At 55.7% G+C, this 25,984-nt stretch overlaps 5 protein-coding genes across 5 annotated transcripts; 4 read left to right on the forward strand and 1 right to left on the reverse strand.

Annotated features, from left to right (window-relative positions):
• Positions 1-395: 395 nt before the first annotated feature.
• On the forward strand, positions 396-2,798 carry NCLIV_0253 (GTP-binding conserved hypothetical domain-containing protein; the record flags this gene model as incomplete). The annotated part of the gene is made up of 2 exons (XM_003882728.1): positions 396-1,466; positions 1,977-2,798. The coding sequence occupies 2 exons, from the start codon at positions 396-398 to the stop codon at positions 2,796-2,798; spliced, it is 1,893 nt and encodes a 630-aa protein (XP_003882777.1).
• Positions 2,799-4,968: 2,170 nt separating this feature from the next.
• Positions 4,969-7,134, reverse strand: NCLIV_025340 (hypothetical protein; the record flags this gene model as incomplete). The annotated part of the gene is made up of 5 exons (XM_003882729.1): positions 4,969-5,169; positions 5,485-5,699; positions 5,958-6,086; positions 6,625-6,746; positions 7,010-7,134. 5 exons carry the CDS (start codon positions 7,132-7,134, stop codon positions 4,969-4,971), a joined length of 792 nt encoding a protein of 263 aa, XP_003882778.1.
• A 2,387-nt stretch (positions 7,135-9,521) lies between these two features.
• On the forward strand, positions 9,522-10,675 carry NCLIV_025350 (hypothetical protein; the record flags this gene model as incomplete). The annotated part of the gene is made up of 3 exons (XM_003882730.1): positions 9,522-9,524; positions 10,240-10,425; positions 10,553-10,675. 3 exons carry the CDS (start codon positions 9,522-9,524, stop codon positions 10,673-10,675), a joined length of 312 nt encoding a protein of 103 aa, XP_003882779.1.
• A 1,384-nt stretch (positions 10,676-12,059) lies between these two features.
• Positions 12,060-12,905, forward strand: NCLIV_025360 (hypothetical protein; the record flags this gene model as incomplete). Its single annotated transcript, XM_003882731.1, has 2 exons — positions 12,060-12,126; positions 12,307-12,905. 2 exons carry the CDS (start codon positions 12,060-12,062, stop codon positions 12,903-12,905), a joined length of 666 nt encoding a protein of 221 aa, XP_003882780.1.
• Positions 12,906-14,541: 1,636 nt separating this feature from the next.
• NCLIV_025370 (putative PX domain-containing protein) lies at positions 14,542-24,448 on the forward strand (the record flags this gene model as incomplete). Its single annotated transcript, XM_003882732.1, has 7 exons — positions 14,542-18,012; positions 18,311-18,733; positions 19,156-21,408; positions 21,714-21,983; positions 22,322-22,519; positions 22,716-23,254; positions 24,025-24,448. 7 exons carry the CDS (start codon positions 14,542-14,544, stop codon positions 24,446-24,448), a joined length of 7,578 nt encoding a protein of 2,525 aa, XP_003882781.1.
• Positions 24,449-25,984: the final 1,536 nt, after the last annotated feature.

Here is a 25,984-nt window from a genome sequence, read left to right on the forward strand (position 1 = left end):
CTGCGCTGAGGAGCCAAGGCAGTCGGCTGTCTCCGACGCATGCAATTGCGGGCCTCGCGTCGCCGGTGCGCGTATCGGCGAAGAAACAAGCGAAAAGGAGGATGCCTCCACATCCGAAGACGGCCAAAAAAAACCCGAAACATTTCAGGAAACCAAACCCACACCTTCCCCCTCCGCCTCATCCGACCCTTCCTCCGCCGCGCTCTTCTTCCTCTTCTTCCTCTTCCTCTTCTTCCGCTTCTTCGTTTCTTTCTCGGTTGCCTCCGCCGTGGCTGCGTGCAGCGTTCCAGCGGCTCTCGCCAGGCTCTTCCAGCTCCTTTGCCGATTTGTTTTCCGACTCGCCTTCGCGCCCTGCGCTCCCGCTGGGCCTTCCGATTTCCGCAGCCTTGAGCGTGATGCGCGGCAGTGCACTCGTGCGGCTGCCCGCCGGCGTTCTTCGGCCTTCGCTCGTCTCGGGCGTGCGCTTTCTCGGATCCTTCGGCCTTCCGTTGCCGAAACCGCGCGCAACGACTGCTGCCGAAGGGGAAGGCGCGGAAGGGGAAGGCGAAGCCTGGACCGGGCCGGAGGGCGATGCGCAGCGGCCCGCGAAACTCAGCAAACGCCCTCGGGGAGAGATCGGACCGGGAGACACTGGGTTGCGGCACGAAACAAAACGCGAGAGACGGGCGGCGAGACGAGCGCAGGAAGACCAGTGCGAAGGCACCGAAGGCGAGAACGAACAGCCCGAAGGCTGCCAGGTCGTAGACGTCTTCGAAGACTCTGCAGAAGAAAAAGAACAAAGCGATCTGTGGATCGCGGGTGAGGACGGCGGTCCATCTTCGCCTTCCGGTGTGAATCGAGTGTCTCTGCGGGCCCGCCTTCTCGAAGGGTTGGCGCTGCCGCGTCTGGGGCTTCCCGAAGTAGCCTTCTTGGGCAGAAGCAACGTGGGGAAATCCTCGCTGTTGAACGCGCTGTGTAGATACACCCAGGCGCAGCGGCACCGGCGGGCGTCGAAGGCAGTGCGCGGCGCGAGTGCGATGGATTTCGCTCGGGTCTCGCGACGACCTGGAAGCACGCGGAGCATCAACTTGTACGAGGTTTTCGGCGGCGCGAAAAATCCAGCGAGTTGTGCTGGAGTCCAGAAGAAGGGCGGAAAGTCCAGAGGAGGGGCGCGGGTGGCAGGACAGGCACCGCGGGCCAAAGCGCCTCTGACGAGCTCGGGCGACCGCGGTTTGCTGGTCTTTGCGGATCTTCCCGGCTACGGCTTCACCAGAGGTCTTTCAGCGCAGGAGTCGCAGCGCCTGAGCAAAAACGTGAGACTCTACGTGGAGAAACGGAACGAACTACGCCTCTTCCTCATCCTCGTCGACGGCCGAGCAGGCATCCAAGACCACGACGCAGACCTACTCCGCTGGCTCGTCGCCCAGAGCGTCCCGACCCTCCTCGTCGTCACAAAAGCAGACTGCCTCGCTCCAAAACATCTCGATGTAAACACTGCTATGTACACGAAACACCTCTGGTCGCATTTGCGTCTCCGTGTCTCTGCTTCTCTGTGCCTCAGGGATTCTGTGCGGAATCTGCGCACTCGCCTGCACTGGAAAACGAGAGAAGAAACGGCGAAACAAGGCACCACTCCTCTGATTGAAGTCTCCCGATTGTTCTCGGGCGCGTGTGCGCACCTTGAAGGGCGTTGCCTTCGTCGCCGTCTGGGTTTCCATTTGCTGTTTGTGGCGGTGCCCAGCGTGACTTGTCTTCACGTGGGTTTTCGTGGATCTTTCGCACGCGTCCACTGCACCCAGGCGCCGCGTCTGTCTCTCTTTGGGCGCGTCTGTCTCTCTTTGGGCGCGTCTGTCTCTCTTTGGGCGCGTCTGTCTTTTTTTCAGACTGGTTTCTCTCTGCCGCATTCCTTTCTCTCGCGTCGTTCAACTCGCTGCTCCACCGAGCACCGGCTTTCCAGATTTCACGCTCAAACTCCCTGCGCTTTGTGCTCTTCACAGAATCTTTTGAACCAGCTGTCCTTCTATCCCAAGCTGTTCAGCCTGCCGCCGCTTCTCCAGCGCCTCAAGGCGGCCCGAGAGGAGCCGCCGGCGGTGAAAAGATTCAACTACGTCTCGCCTGCGCTCCTCTCGGCGGCGCGCGTCTCGGAAGCAAACGGCGCGCCGGCGAGGGCAGAAACCGCAGAACGGCAAACAGACAAAGATTCCAGCAGCGCCTGGGGCAGCGAAGGGGAGACACCCGGGGCGCGTGGAGCTGCCACTGACGAAGGAGCGCCGCAGGACGAAACGAATGCCGGAGCGGCAGGCGAGGCGGAGACACCCTCGGCGTCGGCGTCAAGGGAGAAGCGCGTCGGCGTTATGCATGGTCTCGAGGGGGAAGAGGGCCAGAGGATTCGAAGGCAGGAAGCAGAGGAAGCGAAGAAGAACGCGGCGCGTGCGCTGCCCGCCATCGAGGGATTTCGGGCGCCTGGAAAGAGAAGCTCCAAAGAGGAAGGCCCCATTCAAGTTCTCCTCACTTCCGCCGCCGCAGGACAAGGCATCGCCGAGCTGTGGAAGGCCATCTGCGAAGCGTGCAGCGGCGTCCGGGCCCCGCAACACGAGGGCGAGGAAGATTACGAAGACGGAGATGAAGAAAGCGAAGAAAGAGAGGAAGGAAGCGAAGAAAGAGAGGAAGGAAGCGAAGAAAGAGAGGAAGGGAAAACAGAAGAAGAAGGGATAGAGAGGTCGAGGGTGGAGACGAAGACTGTGGACGGTAGTGAAAAGATCAGGAAAATCCGAAAGAAACAAGCTAAGAAAGAGCCATTCTGGGGGTTTGGGATGTAAGTGTCTACCTTTATCTTTTTCGGGAGAAATGAGAGCGTACACATTTCCGCTTTTCGTTCGGGGACTATGATCTTCTTTTCTGGTCCCGTTCGCGCGGGCGTTTTTCCCCGTGTTGGCCCCACTGTGCTTCTTCGCGCTCTCCAGCTTTTTCAGTGTGTCTTTTCGAGAGACAGCAAAGGAGAGACACTGTCCTCCCATGCCACCGAGAGGCCAGCGAAGAGAAGGAGCATTATCCGCGCAGAGAGCGGGCACGGCAAGAAACAGTGCGAGGAGACAACGAAGCAGGAAACGAAAAGAGAGAGTGCACAGGGAAGAGCGAGTGTAAAGGGATGAGAGATTGCACAGGGAAGAGCGCGTGTAAAGGGATGAGAGATTGCACAGGGAAGAGCGAGTGTAAGGAGATGAGAGATTGCACAGGGAAGAGCGAGTGTAAAGGGATGAGAGATTGCACAGGGAAGAGCGAGTGTAAAGGGAAGAAAGAAGTGTCCTTTTCTACACTGCCGGTGTGGTGTCTTGTGAAGGCTTTCGTGAAGGCGACAGTGAAGAAGGGAGAGCAGTGCAGGAAACGTTTTTTCGTCTTTTGTCGCGGCGGGAGACAGGTACATGTCTAGAGGCGTTGCCCTCAACTCTTGGTTTTTTGGTTCGCCTCTTTTTCTTCGCGGCTGGTTTTGGTGTCAAAGGAGGGCGTGAACTCTCGGCCCGCAGAGAAGAAAGAACCAATCCGGCCGGGGGACACCGCAGGTTGGCAAAAGCGAGCGACACGACAACGAAGAGCAGCGAACCACGAGTAAGAATCAGAGCGAAGACAGAAACACGCAGAAAAGCAGGAAGTTCCTTTCTGGTGTCCGAGGCCCTCGCGCTGGGAGGAAGAGCGAAAGCGGCCTGTGCTTTTGGATGTAGCTTCCGATCGTTCCACAAACCTGTGACGAGTTGCAAGAAAAGACGCAGGATCGTTTCCACTTCTTTACACGGAAGAGCAGACCCCACAAAAAGACAACATGCACACCATGCCGCCTGTTCTACATTCAGAAACAGGGGACGCGACGAGGACCGCCAACGCGAAGAATCACGTGCCGCATGGCACGCATGCGACCGTACACAATTGTTTCGAAAAAAAGACTGGAGCGCCCATAAGCGCAAATGCAATGCATCCATTGCCAATCCGACGCTCTTTGAATGCATGTGGCCATCTACACACCCCTCGACAAAGACGCACGCATCTTCTCGTTCGACAAAGAAATCTGAGACACAATGGAGAGCCGTTACTCGCGAGCACATCCCTGCGCGACAGAAGAGGCACGGCTCCTCCGTGAACGCGAGAGGATACGCCACTGTACAAGACTCGAACGAGTCACAAAGACACACACGCAGACGTCTCCACAACGTTCTGCGTGTCCCGTAGACCGGCACAGCCTAGCGTGAAGCAAAATATGTGCATGGACTCGAAATCTGAGAAACAGAGGGGGGCACCCGACACGGGGCGACCGTCCGAGCGAAAGATCGAAGTCGTCCGCAGCTCCCTGCTGCGCCTATTATATACCCTGAGAAACACAAGTCCCTGAACCGAACCTTTCGCCTCCATCCGAAAACGCTCGTTTTTCCCTGTCTTCCGGCTGCCCCAAAGACCCTGTCGTCTCGGAACTGGAGAGGCGCCAGAAAGCACATTTTCCCACGTCGAACCTGTCACCTTTCAGCTTTTTTCTTCACCTCTCGCTTCGCGACTCCAGAGCCTCCTCGCTGGAGCGCCGCGCCTTTCATTCCCCCTTTTTCACCTCCCGGCGCCTCTGTTTTTCCACGCTATGTTCCGACGCCCGCATCCACCTCTGCCTGCTCAGCAGCTGTGTTCCCCTTCTCCAAGTCCTCGCGTCTCTCGCCTGCCTCTCCTCCCGACCAGCCTTCACACTTTCACACACTTTGCGTCAGAGCCGGAGACCCCGCTCTTGCGCCTATCTGCCCACACATGCACACTCTGTATATCCTTACTGCACACATGCTTCCATCTGTATATATAGGTGAAACCGTAGGTGAGGCGATCTTTCTCTACAGCCACGAGCACCGCAGAAAGACAGAGAGGATTGCAGCCTGGCTGAGAATGGCAGACGGTGCGCCTGGGAGGCGCCTCTCTCGCTCTTTACGTGGTCACACAGGCGTCTCTGCATTCGCGCGGACGTTATCGCGCACTGAGACTCGCCGAGGAACAGAGGGTATTTGGAGAACGAAGTTCTAGCTGGGTACTTCGGGCCCGAATGAATTTGAGGAAGCGCGCGACATTCTCGTAGAACGCTCGCCGGCCCAGAAGCTCCAAGTTGTTGTGGCCGCCGCCTTCCACCCAGTACGGAGTCACACTCACGGGACATCTATTGTACAGTTCCTGCAAAAAGCACGGGGACGCACGGGCAGAGAGAGGCATCTCGATAATTCCTTTGATATCCATATAAACAGATACAGATAGATTTGACATATATACGGATAGATACATACTGATATACATATATGTATATATATTTATATATATACATATATGTGGATAGATAATGATCTATATACAGATATAGATATAAAGGACACATGGATGCAAATCGATATGGAGAGAGTCACGAATGCGTGACTGTCTGTGTGTGTGGGGGTTGTGTGTGTTTGCTTGGATGAGGCGTGAGTTGTGTGCAAGGCGCGTCTCGTCTCGTACCATTCCGTGGTGGACGGGCACGATTTCGTCTTTGGTTCCGTGGATGATGAAGACGGGGCACTCGACTTTGCCGATTTTGTCAATGTTGCAGAACATGTCTCCTGGAAGCGAGAAGCGGGTGTTCAGCCCCACACGGTGGATGGAGGTCAGCCCGCTCTGGAGAATCATTCCCGCAAGCTTATGTTTACACGCCAGATGACAGGAAGCGCCTGTGCCTGGAAGAAAAAGGAAACGGAGAGACGCGGCGTCGACAACGCAGAGAGGAAGCGGGATCAGAGAAGCCTGGAAGCGATAGGGCAGGCTTTGCAAACCAAAGAGAAAAGGGAAAGAAAAGGAAGTAGGAGAAAACGAGAGAACAGGAGAGAAACGAGGAACTGGGCAACCCCACACTCTGGTGGACATCTGTATGCAGCATCTATCTCTGTTTTGCCTGCGGCTAAGAACAGGAACGGAATCTCTTTTTCTGTTCTTACCGAGAGATCGGCCATAAGCGACGATTGATGCAGCCGGCATGCCAAGCTGCTGGGTCAGATAATCAAACGCTGCTTCGATGGAGTCATAAACGCCCTGCTCAGAGGGCTTCCCTGAGCTGTGCCCGTAGCCTGGAGAGGCAAAGAAAAAGAACCGAAAACGACACCGGGGATGTAACAGCGCGAAAGAAGAAGGAACCAAAAAAAGAATCAAGGCGAGAACGAGGAAGACACGAGAGGAGAGGGGACAGGGATCCTTCTCTAGATGACAGAGCGGGGAGACTGTTTTTGTTGTCTAAGAAGTAAAAATGGGAGAGAACGAACGTAGCTGCCACGCATGTCTCGATCTGTCGGCATAAGCAAACGCTCGGTTCGCGACGAGGCACCCGCGACACAAAAGCACATGGTTCAGAGAGGCAAAGTGGAGGAATACAAGACAGTGGAAGAAAGGAAACGACAGGAAACGAGTGAGAGAAGCGGCGAACGAAACACGTGAGGAAAGACTCCACGGCGAGATGAAGTGATGGCCTAGAGAGATACACAGTCAGCAACAAGGAGCAAACGAACAAAAGGCAAGAAAATAATGGAAGCATAGCACGACTGGGCAAGGCGAGAAAGCAAACCCGGGGGCAATGGAAGGCCGTGAACACAGAGACAGATGGAGACCTACCGACATAGTCGTAGACGAAAAAGTTGCAGTTCCATAGACAGGCGACCTCCTTGAAGTACTCAATGACCATGCCGATATCTTCGGCATTCCCGTGGCTGAAAATGACTGTGAGATTTGCCCCTCTGGTGACCCACAAAACACCAAGAAATGCGCAATAAAAGATGCATGTGAAAAATCTCAGAAAAAGGAGCATGTTGAACATGCAGACTTCGTAGATAGAAGGTTCGTTTGCTGCACAACAGCAAACGAAAAGAGGAAATCACAAGGTGAAGGGAGGGAACCAACGGGGAGGAACACGCGGAAGACGAGCAACAAGCAGAAGACCGCGCAGAAACAGCGATGACGGAGGGCGGGAGTTGAAGGCAACATATCCAAGTCAACTTACATGTCGATGAAAAAGGCCGGGATTCGCTGGCGTCTTCGAGTGGTGAGCCAGATAAACCTCGAGTCGCACTCGTACGTCGGTTGGGACGGAGGCTGGAAGACCATCCGCTTCAGAGCGTTCCCCATCTCTGTCCAAGTGTACAGAAAAACTGTCGAAATCAACTCCCTACAGCAGAAGATTCATTTCTCCTTGGTCCTCTCGCTCTCCCCCTAGCCCCCTCTCCTGCCCACTCAGTCCCTCCTTTTCTGGCGGTTGTCGTAGGCGACTTTCGGTCCGTGAAGTCTTCTAGCGGGCCATCGAACGAGCCGCACGTAGCCGCAGCACGCTGACCGAGGCACGGCTTGGAGGAAAAAGGAGGGACGAAAGGCACAACCGGTAAAGTCGACAAACGGTCCAGTCCCATGTACCGTTCCACCGAGAGGATGCTCTTGTCAGTTCTGAGCGACACCGTCCGGCTGAAGACCCTTGCAGAACACTGCCAGTGTGAATCAGCCCGTTGGCGCTCGAGGAAACACCTTCCAAGCTTTGGACGAAAGAGTGGTGGAAGCCTCTCCCAGTCGCAGAAAAAGGTTACAGTAGACACCGACCGGTAACTTCACTTGCTGCGCGAGGGCACAGGGGAAAAAATCTGTACGCGTTGACCGTGTTCGTAGGTCGACTTAGTAAACATCTCTGTACGTACACACGAACACGACTGTCCAGCAGCGGCGAAAGAGAGCCGAAATCCGCTTTCTGAGGGAATCAGCAGAGACGCACCGCACAAATTCTGGTGCTTTCTAGAAGACACCACAGCAAGAGGCACGGGTTAGCTTTGTTCTCACGCAAGGAAAAGCCACAGCTCTGGGCCATCGGGGATACGAGTCGGCGGTGAAAAGGCCCGCGCAAAAATTGGGAGGCGGGGTGGGCACCCAGCGCACCTTTTCCCGCTACAAAAAATGGACACAGAAATGCCAAATGGGTGGCCGTGCAGAAAATGTGTGACAAAGTAGCTAGGCCGGCAATCCGTCGGCGGAAAGAAGCGGCCAACGAAGGCAGGCGGTTGCTACAGCTACGCTGCGGCCGCCTGTGGCATCCAGTTGACGAAGCAGGAAAGGGCAAAAGACGCGTATTTGCCAGTTTGTGTCAGTACAGAACGCACAACCAGCTCCCGTAGAAGAATCCGGGACGGCATTGGCAGAATGTATGACGGAACCAAACTCCGTCCAGTCAGGACAGGGCCCGACGGGCGGGGTGACGATAATAAGAGCCAACAGTCAAGCGCCTCGAGGTTCCCGATCCATGCATTTCATGACGGAAACGGAAGAAAAACTAAGGCACGCAGCCCCGATGGAAGAGGGGGACGGTTCGCGATGACGCTGAAGAAAGTGGTGCTGCGTACAGAAGCCGTTGCACCGTCTGCAAATATTGCGGGGAGACAAGTCGGGCCGTGAAATTTCTACACTGCAGGAGAGAACTTGCCGTAGAAAGACCTACGTGGTGAAAGGCGGGGAACGTTGCTTCATTCGGAATCGATGAGCGGGCAAGTGACAGCCGATACAACCGCGTTCCAGCGCGTCGGCCTACCTACTCTTCGACTCGACACATGCGTACAGGCCAGCGTGACGCCCGTGTCAGCGGAATGGACAGGCACGTGCCGGTGGCGCAGATCACCGGCAAGGACTACACAGACACACAGTCTCCTTCCCGTGCCCATCTACTCACAACGTGTGTGTCACTTGCAGTCTCTTGATGAATGCTTCTCGCAGAGGCCGAAGGAACTTTCGTTACACTCTCCATTTGTTAACGGTCTCAGCGTGCCATACAGGAGGGTGACCCAGAAACAGGTCGTCGGCGATGGGACTCCGGCCGTTGACACCGGATAGGTGTGTCCGTATATAAGGCATGGCTGCACCAGCAGATTCTGTCAGCAGCACGCGAATCACAAGAAACTTCTCTCATGCATCGAAAAAAGAGCTGCAACATCTGTTCGTCCAGTGCACCTTTTCTTCCCAGGGACTCGGTGGCTAACATGCTGAGAGACGATGCGTCTTTTCAGCCTCAATACAGCTGTGTAGTGCCTGTGGAACGATTCCAAGGCGATTGTCCTTGCCCCGTCAGTTTCGGCCGTCGATTCACAGACGTTCGTCTGGGACATCCACTTGCCGAATTCCTTCATTCACCGTAGACTGACCGTCGTCAAATATGTACCAGAAGCCCTTCAGAAGCATGTTGAGCTGTCGTTCGTAATACATTGCTTCTTGGGCCTCTGCTCTGTCAACAACGGCTTTTCATTTTACAACTGGTGTCAGAACGTTCTGGCTGCTGGAATCTAGATTTCGGGGACCCTCGGGACTGTCGAGTAAACGATACCTTGTCGTATCGTGATCGAGGTCCGCCTCCAGAATAATCACGCAGAGCGTATTTGTCTCATGAGGTCATCACCTTCGCACGTGCCTGGGACCTGCTTCTATGCTATCTGAGACTCCGAGGTCATTAAGCGTCGGCGGCAACTAGCGACGGGCTTCTTTTAAAGATGGTGAGCATCGTCTTGGTTCCCGGGTACATTGTAGTGCAAAGCCGTGGCCCTTGTTGACACCGACTGGTGGCCGGGCGGTGACACCGGTCGTCGATGTATCCGCGAGGAAGGACGACATAGATCTGCCCACCTCTGACTTTCCTCTCTGTCTTCACGTGGTAGATGGCATCCGACACCAGGATTCCCACGAACTCGCCGGCCTTCCTCAACCCTCACTGACATCGAACCCTACCCTTCAATTCGTAGTGCAAGATTGGCCGAGTGTTTGGGCGGTTGGCGCATAGTTGGCCCATGGAGATTCTGTCTGTGCAACACCACAGCTTGTGCCCCAACGGTACTGGGCCGGACGCACTAGGAGGAGGAGGAGGGGATAAGGCAGGAACCGACATTCCATTTTTCTTCCCTCATGTTTACATGATTCAAAAGACGCGTCAGAACTATTCTCAGGGTGATTTCAGGAGGGTCGTAGCCGTCTGTGGAGAGGGTTAACACGGGTTTACGGCCATATGAAGTTATTGTGTAGCTGTAGGCGATATTGGTTTCTCGTGATGAGTGTCGTCTCACGCGGCAAAACGCAAACCGACCCTTGTATAGCTACGTGAAAAGCTTTTCAACTGTCTCGCGGTAACCTTTAATATCGTTCTCAATGGGTTGACCCGCCGGTAAATGGATATGCGGTCTGGCACAGATTTGAAACGGTGTGATGTGCGTACAGTCAGAAGTAGAAGAGACTCTGAATCGTATCAAGACGCACAAGGGCGTCTGTGGCATTGTCATCGTCAACAGCGATGGCGTACCAATCAGGTCAACTCTGGATAGCCAGACTACTGCCCAATACTCGGCACTGATTTCCCAGTTGGCTGCTAAGGCCAGATCTGTTGTCAGAGATCTTGACCCACAGGTGAGCCATAAGTGACGCTTCTTCAGTTCTGAACTACCATAAGCAACGCAACGCTACAGAATCTTTTGCGATCTTCTCTGGTGCTCTTATTCTACCGTACCTTGTGTGTGGTTTTGGAATGCTGCAGAATGATCTGACGTTTTTGCGGGTGAGATCTAAAAAGCATGAGATTCTGGTTGCACCAGACAAAGATTACGTGCTTATTGTTATACAAGACCCAAACTCAGAACAGGGAGCTTCGGCAAATTGAATTCCTATGGGGGTCGGGCCATCGGCGGACCGATCCACTATTGAAGCTTTTTCCCCGTCTGCTTCCGTACGTAACGCATCTACGCATTGTCACCGAACCCTCTTGTTAATTTTTTTCTCCGGAAACAACGATGGTTACTACCTCACATTAGATCTGGCCGTCAACTGGTCCCTGAAGAACTTGACGCCGACCTTCGATACTCTAAAGTACAGGAACTGATTGAGGCGCATGTAAAATTCTGGCTTAGCTTTAACTCAGTTTTGCGATGACCTGTCAGTTATTGAGATGTGGTCAATAGGCCACTCTTCAGTGAATATGAATCATAAAGAGTAGGATTCCTTCTTCCCACTCCCCGTCACCCTCTTTCCTGCACGGCAAGCTGGATCAGTCCACGGAATACACTTCGGCGGACAACTCCACGGGGCTAATGACGCAGAGCACTTTCACGATCTGCACGAGATTTGCGGCCCAAGATGCGGGCTGGGAATGCGTAAGGACGTACACTAGATGAGTGCGCCTGCGTTGACGTCCTAGCATGTGACGCCGCAGAGAAATTACGAGGAAAATGCGAGGGTGTTTGCAGCCGCCATGTTGCGCGTTCAACTCATGTGTACACTGCTGTTTACATGCCAGAATAGGACAGTTCTGCCCTATCGAACACTGTGGCAGTCCCTTGCTTGCAGGTCACCTGCTGTTGCCTTTCTAACCTAAGTATACGTCACTGGCAACAAAAGTCTTCAAGTGGCTCGTTCTATGTGTATCAAGTAGTAGGCAAACACAAAATAGGAAAAGAACAAGTCCTGCAGCATTTAGCAGGGGAAGTGTCTATTGAGGCGGTCAACCGCACGGCCTTTGAGTCGTTGTTTCTGTGTCTGACCTGGAAATTCTGGAGGCATCGTCAGGGCAATGCCTACGGTAACACCGTCATACGTCGGCGGCCACCGTGGCGCCGTCTGCTCTGGCTCGGTTTAAAATGCGGCAGTGTATGCTGTTCCTGAATGACATATTTCTGTGCACACACACAAATTCCAGACACCGTTAATCCTCTACGCAGTGAGTCCCAATGCAGTAGCAGGAATGCATAAGCCTCTTACACTCGATTATCGAACGTGGTGTCTACCCTCGCAAAAGAGGTTACTTCATTTCTGTGACGCTCTAGTGTACAGACACAACGACTCCGCCACGCAAACCTGGGGAAGTCTCGTTCCACCACAGCTTGTCGTTCAGTGTCCAAAAAGTCTGTTTTGTATCAGTAGGCAAACCATCTGCTGTCGCTGTTCTGTTCTGGTGCAACGTTTGGTAAAACTCTTGTTGACTGATCGGATACTCGTAACGACGCAGTCCCTTTCGTTCACCTGGATTGATTTGTGGTTGATAGTCAAAAATGGGTCGCCCGATGAATTGCATCGTTGTTGCCGTAGCCTTCGTGGCAGCAACCGCGGGAGTCAGAGGTAAGGAGCTTTAGGGTGTGTTCAACAAAACCTCAGACAGTTCCGTTTTGAACGTCACAGGAGCCGAAGTGTTTTCAGAAGCAATGGATAAGCCAACAGAATTTGAGAAAAGTGCCCCAGAAAGGCAAACGGGGAAGCTCGCAGACTTATCGCAATTTTCTGACCTTCCAACTCTGGCAGATATGCCGAAGCTATCCGAACTACCAAAACTTGCGGACATGCCAAAAATAGCGGACATGCCAAAGTTGTCAGACATGCCCAGGATGGTTGACATGCCTCAGTTTCCAGAAATGCCCAGGATGGTTGACATGCCTCAGTTCCAAGAAATTCCCAGGATGGTTGACATGCCTCAGTTCCCAGAAATGCCCAGGATGGTTGACATGCCCAAGTTGTCAGACATGCCAAACATGACTGACATGCCAAAGCTTGCAGACTTGCCCACAATTGGCGACATGCCCAGGCTGGCAGACTTGCCAAGGCTTGCGGACATGCCCAGTATTGCCGACATCCCAAAGTTTTCAAGTAACGACTTCATGGCAAAGCTCCCACATTCTGGCGAGATGGACACTGTCCTTTCCGGACTTAAGGATTTAATCCCGGACATGGACTCGTTTAGTTTTGAAAATTTGCCCAAGGCCGGGCCGACGTTCCAGGGGCTCCCCATGAGGATACCGACCTCCACAGCGCAGACAGGCGAATTTTTTACTCCACTTGCTGACCTAATCAAACCAGAAGCTGCTTCCCTAACAAGCTTGATCAAACCATCCGGAGCTTTCTGAGATATCTTTTGTGGTGATTACCCCGTGCATGTTGCGGAATGTTCACCGCTATCCATAGTTACAATGATGTATCATCCTATTGCGGGCTGCCTGTATATTGAACCACACAGACAGTGAAAGTTAACGCTGGCCCTGCTAATGCTTCCTTATTTCCCTGGAGTGCATGAAAACGCCTCCCGTTCCTGCGATACAGACGTAGCGGACTGTTCACGGTGCGGTGGACCGCTACCGCCAGCCGAAGGTTGCTGCGTACACCTAGTAGTTCGTTCGTTCGTTTGATTTCTGACTACACGGTATTATTATTTCCTTCGACGACCGGCTGCATTCAAACGGCCGTGCAAAAATATTTGCAAGTGAGTTCTTGGAAATGTCTGTCCCGATGGCCACGTGCGGAGTTCCGCTACGATACCTTGGGCGTGACCCCCGCGACCGAGACACTCGCATGCCGAGCCAGTGGATCCCGACCACGCAACCGAACAGGAAGCACAAACACTAGCAGTTATGCTTCTGCCCATTTACAATCAACAGCTGTGCACGTGGTGATATTCCCGTCATCGCTGTGGAAAGATGCGTAATGCTGCGCCACACGAAAGGAGATAAGAATGGAGCAAGCCGGGGCCAGGTGGGCGCATGGAGACATGAGGAACGCGCTTTCCAGTTGTTGCCGTGTGCGCGTACGTTAGAGAAGCTGTGCACCTGTTGGGGAACTGAGTTAATCCCCTGTAGAAGATGATTGAAGGTGCACAGTGGCAGAAGAACGTGTTTACTGACGCTTTCTGCCACAACAAGCATCTGTCGGGGGATCTCGGAGGCCGACCGCTCGAAAAGCTGCTGGTCAAAAAAAGGTCGCATGCGGAAATAAACCCTTGCAAGCCTTTTTCGCGCAAGCTCAAGTTGTATTTCGGTTTTCTATGCGAGTTTTGGTACTTGGCAGAAGCTAGCCCTACACGTGTGTCCATGGGTATTGTTTTGTGTTCAACAACTGCTGTCTTTCGACGCAGCGTGAATATTGGTTTTTGTGTCTTCCGCGTCGTGAACGATTGGGAGACTTCCTGGCTGACGATATTTTGATGCTGTTTTAACTGTTCTCTTAAATCTCGGGCCAGAACAAGCATACCTACTTCTGTCCAGGTGTTTGCTCCGTCAGTCCCAGGCATTATGAATAACTGTGGCCCGCCGGTCGTGTGTCTTCCTCTACGCTGAAGCCAAAGATACGTGATCTGAACGTTCAGCCTTCAAACTACTTTTTCGCTCCCGTCTCCTCGTTGCTGCGGTGATTTTACGCTAAGAGCCATGTCGCCTAGGCCAACCGCGCCGTCCTGCCCCGCAACGGGCTCAGGTTGTTCAAGGAGCAACGTTCCGGCGACCCTTCATCGGAAACCTGGATCATGATCCTTCCAGAACTTCATTGTCCCGCCTTTCACTAGGTATTTCGAGCGCAAGGAAGTGCGCTTCTAGACCACGTTTTCCGCCGATCGTTCGGTTGGCGCTCCCTGTCGCCTGACGTATTGTGACACTTCTCTCGTTTCTACGGATCCTTGGACGGCACGAGTGTTCCATTTCACACGACTGGATCGAGCGTTGTCGCTCTCGCTTTTCTTCTTGCGACGCGAGCACTCCAGAACCTGCCGGCACAATGGCAGCATTCTACGATGCTGGCCGCCACGAAGAGGGCATCGATAGCGGAGGCCGGCATATGCTGAAGATCTACGAAGGCGTCTCGACAGAGTCTACGCTTGAGGAAGGCGACATGTCTCGTGCAACCCAACAGTTCCACGATGAAGCGCCAATTCCATTCTCTGTGACGATTCCGCGAGCGGAGGTGGTGAACTCTGGGGCGTGGCTCACCCATATGAGTTACTTGGTGCAGTTTTCTGACATGGGGTTGGTCCGTACCGTTCGCCGACGCTTCAGTGACTTCCAGCGCTTAGCTCAGGACCTCGATCATCTTCTTTCTCATCCTTGCGCTCACGTTCTCTGTGCGACTTCCCCTCGCCCTCCGGCTGGCCCTCGAAGGACACAAAAGAGCAATCAGACGCCGGGACTGGCTCTCTTGAGACCCGCTGGCGGAGACAGTCCAGCGCCTTCGGGCCCGTGGGGGTATCTTGGTGCTAAGACTCCGGCGGTTTCTCCACCCTCGCAGTCTGAGACTCACGAATGCCAAGGCACGGGGGAGAGTTGCGGAGCAAATGCGTCTTTCTGTGAAAGGGACTCGGAAGACGAGGCGTGCGACACACACCGCTCTCCATCCTTTCCTTTCCTCGTCTCAGCTGGCGAGCAGCCTGTTCGTTTTCTCTCTGTTGAGCAAGGAGACGGGGTCGGGCCTCTCACTTCGGACGGCTCTCTAAATCCTTTTCTGGCTTCGCAGTTCCCGAGCCACCCCGGTCTGGGTAATGGCTACAGTGGATCCTGCGCCTCCCCGTGCCGGGGCGAATGCGCCGCCAAGGGGTCCATCGTGTCTGTGCTGCCTCCCAAGCGTTTGTTTGGAAACATGGATCCTGCATTTGTGGAAGAGAGACGAAGGGAACTGGAGCGTTTTCTTCATCTGCTTCTTCTCCGCGAAGAGGTCTTTCTCCTGTCCCCGTTCTGGAACTTCTTTGAGGCGGACCACGCCTCTGCTCTACTCGCGAGCTTCTTCATCCTCACAGCCCCGGCCCGAAGGCGCAGTGGGAGACACGACTCCACGGCTCTGGGCGTTTTGCAGGAGACGCTGTGGAGGCTCCGCGAGCTCGTCTGCGGCGCTCTGCGGGACGAGGCGGAGCGCTTGTCGCGCCTCAGGGACATCAGGGAAGGCGACGGGGGCGCAGCCGTCGAAAACGCTTCCACACGAACGCAGTCCGAGTGGCTTTATCCAGACCCCGGAGACCGAGGCTGGCCAGTTTCCGCCCTCGACTCGTCTTCGATCCGGCCTTGCCCCAACACGCACGGTGGGGTTCCCCTTTCGTCATGGCGAGAAGGCAAGGGGATGCGTTGTCATCTTGGAGAGAATGCTTCGCTCTCTGAGCCTCCGCCGACATCCTGTCAAGACTTTTCAGATTCGAGTGCGGCGAGGACGCCGAATACTTCTGAGCACCTCCAGGCGGACGCACGTGGAAATCGAGACACTCCAGGAGGGGCGCGAGGGCGCGTGATTCTCCCGGTAGGGCGAGGCGAGGCGGAACTCTGGCGTTTGTGTCACCCTCAGTTCGTCCTTCGGCTCCTCTGCATGATTGCAGATGGACCTTATCTCCCCGCCTACGTTCAGCTGCAGGTTGTCGATCTGCTGTGTCTCCTTCTCTCTTTGTCTCCGCCCTGTCTCCTTCCCCTCCTCGTTCAAGCGCATGCGTTCGAGCTGGTGTTTCGCCTTCTGGAATACACTGCGGCGTCGGTCAACGCCGAGATCTCTCGAGACCTTTCGAGGTCGCAGAGTTTCCGCAAACAGAGTTCTCGGGCCTCGACGTCTTCTCTCGGCACACAGCGCCCTTGTGCGCAGGAGGAAAGAGGCCTTACGTCATGCTCGTTTCGCCAGCGCAGAGAAGCCTCCGCTTCTGGAGCGTCTTCCTCGTCGGAGAGAGAAAGTGACAACATGCACAGGCGGCGAGAAACAGACCGCGAGTCAAGTGAAGAGCCGGCGGAGGAAGTCGCCTTCCGTCCGGCAGCAAGAAAGCCCAGATACGTGGAGAGACTCGGCAGAAGGCTTCGAAGGAGAGCCCACCGACATGCAACGCCGTCTGCTCCCTTCGTATGCGCGCGAGAAGAGGGAAATGGGCAAGGAGACGGCCAGACTGTCGACTGCGACGAGCATCTGCGGGTGCGCATCGAAGTGGCCGATGCATGCATGCGCCTCGGCGCCCGGTTGGTCGAGTTGTGTCCAGACGAGTTCTTTTTTTTTTTGAAGTCGAAAGAAGGCCTGTTGCGCCTGCGCGATCTTCTCCGGCAGAAAATGCAAAAGCGTCCGGCGCGCAACCGTTCCCACTACAGAGAAACGTCCAGAGACAGCAGAAGGGGACACAGTGAAGAACGACGGAGACATCGAGCCTCGTCGCTTTCCAGTGGGCGCCGACAGCCTTCCCAGAGCTACTCGCGGGAACTGAGTGAGGCGGACGACCCGGGGCGAGTCGGCGCAGAGGGGGAAGTCGTGGAAGGCGAAAGGGCTGGCAGAAGCCGAGGAAGCGCCGAGCGGAGAGGCCGACGGGAGAGACAGGGAGACGCAGCCTTTCACGGGATGGACGGAAGCCAGGTGCACAGGCAAACAGCGTTGCCAGAGAACGACGGCACCGATGAAGCCGACACAGATGCCACAGGAGACGAGGCTGCGAACGACTCCGAGTCGAGCTCGAACGCGAGTCTCGAGAGCTATCTCTCGGAAGAACAAGAAGACCTTTCATCAGCTTCGCCTCTTCTGTCTGCGTTGCGTCGTCGTGCGGCTCGCCGCATGCTCCTCTGCATGTTGCCTGTGTCAGCGGTGCCTGGAGACAGGACGCTCCGGGTCGCTGCGGCGGGGCAGAGCGCGCGGCAGGAAGCGCGGAGACGCCGAGGCCAGCGACGCAGCTGTCGGGCGGCCTCGCCCTCTTCGGTCTCTTCTTGCTCGAGGGACTGGGACGGCCGGTCTGACGCGGAGCGCACGGCTGCGAGTGCGCGCCTGCGAGGCGAGGAAGCCATCTGCCAAGACGGCGACACGGTGCCCCGCCGAAGTTCAAAAGAGCACGCGTCGCGTTTCGAGAGAAGACCCGTTTTTCACGGCTCGAGGCCTGCGTCTCCTCACTGGAACGTCCACGCGCATGCAGCCGCCAGCTGCGGTGTCTGGGACCCTTCGGGTTCAGCGTCGTCCCGCTGCTCCGCCTTTTCTTGCTCGCGCTCTGTCTCCTCGTCGAGCCGGGTTGCGCGGGAAGGCCTTCGCCTCTCCGGCGCCATGTGCCCCGCGGGCGCCGGCGGGCGGGCCAGAAGCAGAGGCAGCGAAAACCGAGTCGAGGGCTGCACTCCAGAGGACGACAGCCTTTCTCCGATGCGACAGCGCGGTGCACTGAGACTCCCCAAGGAGGCTCTGCGCAGAGCGTTCAAGGGTCGCCTCCACTGCTTTGTGGCGTTTCTTCTCTGGATCTCTCTCCCGCTCGTAGGAGTCGGACGCGTAAGTGTGGGGTATGGCGCTCGGTGGATGCGCCCCTCGTTGTGTCGCATCCGTCGTTTCTGCTTTGTGCCCGGGCGGTCCTCTCTCGCGCGTCTTCCTCTCGCTCGATCATGCTTCCGGCTTCTCCGCGTGTCCCCTCGATTCCTCCCCTCTGCGTTCAAAGGTGTCCCGGTCCTGCTGTCGCGTGACCCCGCAGAATCTCCCTCGTTTCGATGTCTCGCCATGCCTCTCCATTTCCGCGCTCAGCTTCTCGCTCTACCCGCGTCTCCGTGAACGTTCTCTTTCTTTTCCGCTTCAGGCGCTGACGAGTCCCCAGTCGCTCGGCCTTGAGATTCTGTCTTTGCTCTACAAGTCGCGGCACGACACTTCGTCTCGGATCCTCTGTGCGCTGCTTCTGGCCTCACTTCTGCGTTCCTGCGACTCCTCGTTCTTCGCGGAAGACGGCGGGCGACGCGCTCGCCTTCAGCAGCTTCTCTCCCACAGCTTGCCGCGGAAACCCACGTTTCTCTCGTTCGCTCCGCTAGGCCTCGCCGAGTCGCCGCAAGTCGCGTCGCCTGCGGCGTCTCCGTCTCGCCCACGAGCGAGTCGCGGAGACACCCTAGACGCTGGACACGGAACGAAAAAAGATGTGCATGCGCGGGCGCAACAAGCTGCCGAGGCGATCGGCACACTGCCGCTCCTCCTGGTCACGCGAGCTCTCAGGCAACCCGCTGAGGCCGAGGTGAGAAGACTGAGAACGGGAAAAAGAGAGACCGCGAGGGAAGAGCGGCGGAAGACGTCAAGCGACGAGGGAGACAAGTGGGAGACGGAAAGTCAAATGGCCGGATTCAAAGAAAACAACATGCGAGAGGGAGCTACAAGCGCGATACAAGGACACTAGCTCTGGGCTCCGCGTCGCGGCGTGCTTCGAGCCAACATACATACAGACATACAGACATACATACAGACATGCAGATAAACATGCAGACATACAGACATATATCCATACATGGATGTAGGTGTAAATAGGGGCCGCCGTCCAGTGCCATTTCCCTTTACCTTCTCTAATTGGTGTGTTGCTTCCAAGCTGTCGAGAGATTTGAAGCACCCGTCCTGGAAAACTTCGCGTTTCCTGGCGTTTCGCGTTCTGTCGTTTTGCCTCAGCTTCCGAGCCGTGGCGTGAGTTCCGGCCTGTTGTTCTACATCCTCAGTCGCCCCATGGCGCCTCGCCTGCTTCCTCTCCTGTCTCTCTCTTCTTCGTCGTCTCGCCCGGGGTCGTCGCCGCTTCTTTCGCCTTCTGAAAAGGCAGGAAGTTGCTCGTCGCCGGCGTCTGCGGTGTCTCCAAGCGGGGTTCAGCAGGAAGAGACCCGCGAAATTCGGGCTGCATGCGAGATGGAAATTTGCCTCTTTGTGTGCTGGCTCCTCGGGATCCTCGTCAGCCAAGGCAATCCCGTGTATGCGTGTCTGAAACGCGAAGCAGAGAGGGAAGACGGAGAGAAGCGGGTTCTGGGCGACACCGGCGCATGCAGACAACCGGACCGACCCTCGCTCGTTATTTGTCGAAAACCTCGTTCCTTGTCTTCGTTTGCTTCTGCCTTCACGCCAGCGAGTTCTTCCCACATTCCCGCCTCTCAGTCTTCGACGGAAGTCGCTTACGTGCCGGGCGCGTCGCCTTCGCGTCCACGAGGGCGAGACGCAGCTGTCTTGGCAAGCGCGCTGTCTCCGGGAGACAGGCGCGCTGTTCCGTCTCCCTCGCGGCGCTCGCCGGGCGATTTCCCAGAGCCGCTCCACAGGAACCCGCTCCTGCCTGAAACTCAGCCGCAGCCGCGTGTGGAGAGCGCCGAAAGCGCGGCGAGACTTGCTGGAGCTGACCGGGAGTCTCAGAAGTCTACTTCGTCTCGCGCCCCTGGAGACTCGCGCCGTCTTCGGCCCTCCTCGCAGACCTTGCCGGGACGGGGAGGCCTTCCGTTTCTTTCTTCTCTCTTGCCTGCGTTCTTCGCGCCTGTCGCCCCGCCGGCCTCGGCGTGTTCTGGAAACCTTCCCGCGGAACTTCCTGTCTCTTCCTCGTGCGCCCTCGACAGCCTCCCGCACCGCAGCTACTTCTCGCTCTTGCTCTCGTGCAGGCGCTTCATCCCGCTTCTCTTCCGCCTCCTTCAACGGAGTCCGAGCCTCACGCTGCAGCGCCTCGTCGCCTTCGTGCTCCTCTGGCTGCCCGAATGGCACGCCCACGCTTTCGACGGCGAGTCGGCGGAGACAGGCGAAGGCCGGCTGGTGCCGGGGGCTTCGGGGGGAGGCAGGGACGCGCGTGCAGCGAGCGGAGACGGCGGGAGACAGTTCCCAGAGAACGCCTCAGGCGGAACGAGGGAGGGAGGGGAAATCCGGAAACGCAGAGCGGCAGACGAGGGAGAAGGAGAGCGCTGGGGCCGAAAGAGAGAGAACGGAGAAGGCCAGGAAGCGGAGGAACGGTTCGAACAGCGTCACCACACGGTGGACCAACCAGACGCAGTCCTCGGAGAGGACGCGAGTGCACCGCGCGAGTGGGAAGGCGACGACGAGAGGAAGGCGAGGCTCCACGGTCGCCGCACGCGGTCTTCTTCGCCAGCAGAGAGAATCGAGGAGCCGCGAGAAACATCGCAGACACTCAACGGTTCGTCGGCGTCCTTTTCGTTCCCTGTCTCCGTTTCTTCGTCTTCTCAGCGTGAGGCGCGCGTCGACGGGCGTCAAGAGGACAAGGCGAGGCACGCAGAGGAGAACGCAGCGAGGCGCACTTCGCCATCTGCGTTTTCGTGTCCGGACATCTCTCTGCTGCGCGGCCGGGTGACGGCGTGTCTCCTGCTGATGCAGCAAGTGCAGGAGGAAGGCGACGCGCAGACGCGCCGCCTCGAACGGGAGAAAAAGGCTCTTCAGTCTCTCGAGGAGCTCGTGTCTGGGCGGAGAAGTCCGCTGCGCCGGTGGGGGCCCGCGTGTGAGGGCCGCGGCGCGGCGATTCAGAGACACTTGCGAGGCCGCGGCAAGACAGAGGGCCCTAGAAGCGAAGCGCAGACCAGAGACCGAAGCGAAGACGGACGAGAAGAAGCGTCTGTGCATGCGCAAAGCTGCGAGAGGAGTCCGAACCTCCACATTTCTGCCGCGCCTCTCGACCCGAGCTCTTCGGGAGTCTCCTTCTCTCGCCTGCCCGATGCCTCGTCGCCGCAGGCGAGAGACGCGCCAGGCGCAGAAAACGAGGAAGGACTCAGCGAAGAAAAGCGAGGCAGGCGAGAGGGCCGAGGCAAGCGATTTGAGCGGAACGGCGAAGAGGAGGTCTGGGCGCTCTTCCAGAAACTTGGGGCACTACGGAGAACTAGAACGGAGATGAAGAGGCAGACGAGGCACGCGGTGGACTTCCTCACAACGACTCGCGGCAAACTCGAGAGCTTGGTAAGGCATGTGCGTAGAAAGGCGGGAGACGCGATGCCGGTGTCGATCTCGCCTTTCCCTGCTTTTGGGTGCGGCCATCATCCACGCTGCCTTCTCTCCCGTGAAGTGTAGCGGCGGTCTCAGGTGTACAGCGCCTCTCGACGTTTTGGGTCGTACTGTAGCGTCTCCCTGTTTGTGTCTTTCTCTTCTTGTCCGCTCTCGTTCTCTCTTTTTCTCTCTGTCTTCCTCTCCCTCTCTTTGCGCGCTTAATGCGCTTTTTCACGTTTTCGTCTCTGTTTTTTGTCCCTTCTCGCGGCCGACAACAGCACCTGTACGCGAGCTCTGTGGAGCATCTCTGCACGTCGAAGATTCTTCCGCTGTCTGGTGCGCTAGCGGCCATGGATGAAGGCCATTGCCGCCTCTCTCTCTCGCTTGCGGAGAAGGCGCGAAAGGAGGAAGAGACGAAACGCGCCGTGCAGAGACAGGGCGAGCAAGAGCTCGTAGCCCTCAAACTCCTGCAGGCATGCACGGAAAGAACGACTGCTGCCAAGAGAGAGGCCATGCGAACGCGAAACGAATGGATGGAAGTCGAACAGGTACGTGTGCTGCCGTATTCACCCAACGAAAACAAGTTACGCGCCTCATACACATTCGTACACTTCGATTCAGCTTGCCGTATCTATATCTATATCTGTATCTGTATCTCTCTGTCTAGATGCTGGCGTTTGGTGGTCCCGATGGACAGAACGCGTATCTGGATGGATGGGTATAAAGGTGGGAAAGAGCGAGGAGGCCCGAGACAAGGAGACACAGAGGGGCTCTGTGAGTTCTTGAACTTCCACGAACCCCATCTGGTCGTGACGCTCTCTCTTTTCGTCTCTCTGCTTCGTCGCTCGGTGCCTTAAAAGAAAGCGTTTTCCTTTGGTTCCCACAGCTCATTGCGGCGGCGCCGCAGCGGCGCCAGCAACTGGAGGAGCAAGTCGACTACCGCATGCAGATTTTGAATCGTCTTCGGGAGAAACATGCTGAGGAGAAACTTCGGCTTCAGCAGCTGCGTCTCGAAAATCAACGCCTAACTCAACAGAGGACGCAGGACGAGGCCGAGGTTCGACAGATCGCTGCGGCTCTCGAGGTCAGAGTCTGTTTCTGCAGTCAAAAGAACGATATGTATATCTATATCTATATATCTATATATATATATATATCTGTCGCTTTCTCTCTGCTCTTTCGTTTTGTCGCGTTGTCGTCCGACTCACTTTCGTGCGTCGATGGGCAAAACGCTTTTCACGTGTGCGCGTTTCCGCCCTTGGTCCCTCGTCCCTTTTTAGGCCTACACGGATGCACTGAATCGCCGCCAGGAGTCTCGGGCGGCGGAGGCGCCTTCTGCGCCGGGTCCAGCTCTGTCGTCTCACCCTCCAGCCGCTGTCTGTGGCAACGCGCAAAGCGAAGAAGACAGCAGGTGGCCGCCTCTCACTCCCTTTGTCCGTCTTCTTCCGCCTCGCTTGCAAACGCTTCCAGATCTCCTTCATCTTGTCTCCGTCTCTGAAGGCCATCAAGGCCGTACCCCTCCTTCTCCGAACGCCAGTTCGTCGGGGTGGTCGCCCTCACGCGGGGAATCGTGTCTCCGTTTTCTTCGCCTTCTGGAGCATCTTTTAGCGACCCGACGAGACAAGCTGGGAGAGGGAGAGGAGGGGGAAGAGGCGCGGTACCACGAGGCGCTGAGTTTGGAAGAGCACGTGGAGAGTGCGGCACGCGAAATCGAATCTCATGAAAGGCAACTCGACCGGCTGAGAGCGTCGATTTCCGAACAGACGAATCACACAAGCCTCCTCAAGAAGGCCGAGACGCGGCAGGCAGACGTTCGCAGGTACGTGGAAAAAGATATCGGAGGGACACTTTCGGCGCCTCAGGGAGAAGAAAAGCGGCCTTTATGGAACAGCCACTCCACTGCGTATGCGCCGGGTGTACGAACAGACAAGGCCCGTTTTGTGAAGAGAACCTGCAGGAGCGGTCGCCTTCATGTTCAGACAAGCAGAATATAACTGCCGCTGCTATATATACATATATATGTGTATACTTATGGCGTTCTATACATACATGTGTAGGTGTATTTGTGTATATCTGAAAATCTCTGTTTATCCATCTTTCTGCTGAATATGGAGATAGGTCGAGATGTGCGCAGCTCGTTTGTGTGTAGGAAGATCGCTCGAGAAGCTGCTTTTCTAGGCGCTATCTTCAGGTGGTCTTTGCGTCTCCTGTTTTCCTCTTTGTTTCTCCGTTGTGCTTGGCAACGTGTCAAGAAAAATTCTCGTTCCCGCGTCCTTTGTTTGTTGCTTGATTTTTCGCGTTTTCTCTGTTTTCTGGGGACCGTCGGCGCGTTTGGTCTGAAGGCGTAGACTCAGGCCGGGTGGGGACCTCCTGTCTTTTCTATTTTTTCTCTCGACTCAAGGGAGGCGCGTTTGTCTATTCTTGGACAAGTTGTCGACTGCTCTTCATCTGTTCGTTGTCTGTGTTTTGCTGCCCGCGTTTTGGTTTCTTCGTCTTGTTTTGCTCGGCGCCTTGTCGATGCCTCGTTCTGTTTCTGCTCGCCTCTCGCCCCATCTTTGTTTTTCGTCCGTTTTTTCGTCCTTTTGCCAGGTGTGACGCGGAAGTTTCGCGCTTGGTGGAGGAGGAGCAAGCTGCGCGTCGACGACATGTGAAGGAGAAGGAGGCGCATGCAAAGGCTCGCGCTGCCCTACTCGTGGAGGCGGACGCGCGGCGAGGCGCGGCGGCCTCTCTGGAGGACCACGAGCGGCAGAGCGCGGCGCAGAAAGAGCAAATGAATCTGTTTCTCTGTCGCGGAGAGCATGAGTTGCGGCTGCTGTTTATCCTTTTGCAGCGAATCGAAGAAAACCTCGGTCTCATGAAGAAAGAAAGAAGACGAATTGAGGCTGCTCTCAAGGAAGAACGAAGAAGCAGAGGCAGCCTCGTCGCCCAAATCCACCGAACGACATCCCAACTCAGCGGCCTCTGCGCCCACCTGGAGCGAATTGACGGAGACGAGTACGTGGCTGCCATCTAGACCCGGGGGGCAAACGAGAAAGAGAACAAGAGAGAGACCAAAAAAGGAGAACAAGAGAGAAAACGGAAGGAGAAACAGAGAGAGGGGGGGAAACCGCGACAAGGCAAGGCAGGAGGCGGGACAGAGGTGGAGAGAGGGCCCACAGAGGTGAGGATTCGTGGAGAAAGAGAGAGTCAAAGGGAGATGAAGACGAAGGGGTAGTTAAACGTCACAATTTGGATTTCCGTGTTTCCTTCCGTTCTTCGTGAAGACTCAACGTGTAAACCTCGGTTTCTGTAAAGAAAGCAGTCCTTTCTCTGCGAGAAGCGTGCACAGCTGTTCAGCTTCACTGCAGCTGGAGACAAAACGGAGAATGCATGTGCCCACCGCGCAGTCAGACTCTGCTTTCTTATATCCTTCCAAAGGATGCATGGATACACATACGTAGATACGTGTATGCATTCACATTCATTTTACCGCTCGAGAGCGGCCTATCGACGCCGTCTCAGCCAATCTGGTGCTGGAGCAACGCAGACGTCCGTTCGAGGTGTACCGATCAGCACTTGGTGCTCGACAAAGAGATGCATGCGCAGTCTGTCGGATTCTGCCCCACCTCTCGCCACTTTGCACTTTCGACTCAAAAGGTCTAAAGCAAAGCTGCATGCCTTTAGGGCCAAGGCGGGAACAGGAAGTTCGCGGCTTCGTGAATCCTGTCAGGGAATCTTAAATCCAGGACATGAAACACCGGGGAGCGGAATCAGAGAACTGCCCTCGCCGAATTCAGAAGGACTGCATGCACTGCAAAAGAGTCTTTCCTCATTCTACGACACTACGCGTATATATTTGATGAATGCATAGACATACTTGTACAAATATATATATATATATATATATATAGATAGATAGATAGATAGATATAGATATGGCGGTTGCTTCCACCTGCGAAGATGTTGGATAGGATAAGTGTGTGTCTGGCGTGGCCAAGCTGTTGAGTAGGGTCAGTGGAGAGGAGAGGAAGACTGCAGCTTCTGTAGAATTGGACATTTTTTGTCGACAGAATCGTCGACAACGTGCGTTCGTCTCGCGAGCAAGGCGACTTCGCCACTTGCTCGGAAAGGGGCGAGTCTTTTTCGGACCGCACCCAACACTCGAGATCACCGTGGCACAACCCACAGGAGGCGATGCCCAGCCCGCCCTGTACTGTAACCACATACACATATACTATATATGTATGTGACAAACGCACCAACTGTATACACACATATCATATATATTCACATCCATGTGTACATATATATCTCCATATCGATATATATATATATATATATATATATGAATCTCCTGTGTGTGCACTTGAAACGTGCATGGTCTGCGACAGAAAAACCTCAGAGGAATCTGAAGACTCCGAGAGCAATGCAGCCTTTCTCCCGAAGTCTGTTCCACCGCGTTCGCTCTTCCTGCTGGTTCTTGTCTTTCGCGTTCTTCCTCTCTTCGACGCTTCTTCGGCTAGTCTCCTTTCGGCCTCGCCCCTTTTCGCCGCCTTCGCCGCCGTTCGCT

This window comes from Neospora caninum, chromosome VIIb (genome assembly GCF_000208865.1).
Source record: "Neospora caninum Liverpool complete genome, chromosome VIIb".
Lineage (NCBI taxonomy): Eukaryota > Apicomplexa > Conoidasida > Eucoccidiorida > Sarcocystidae > Neospora > Neospora caninum.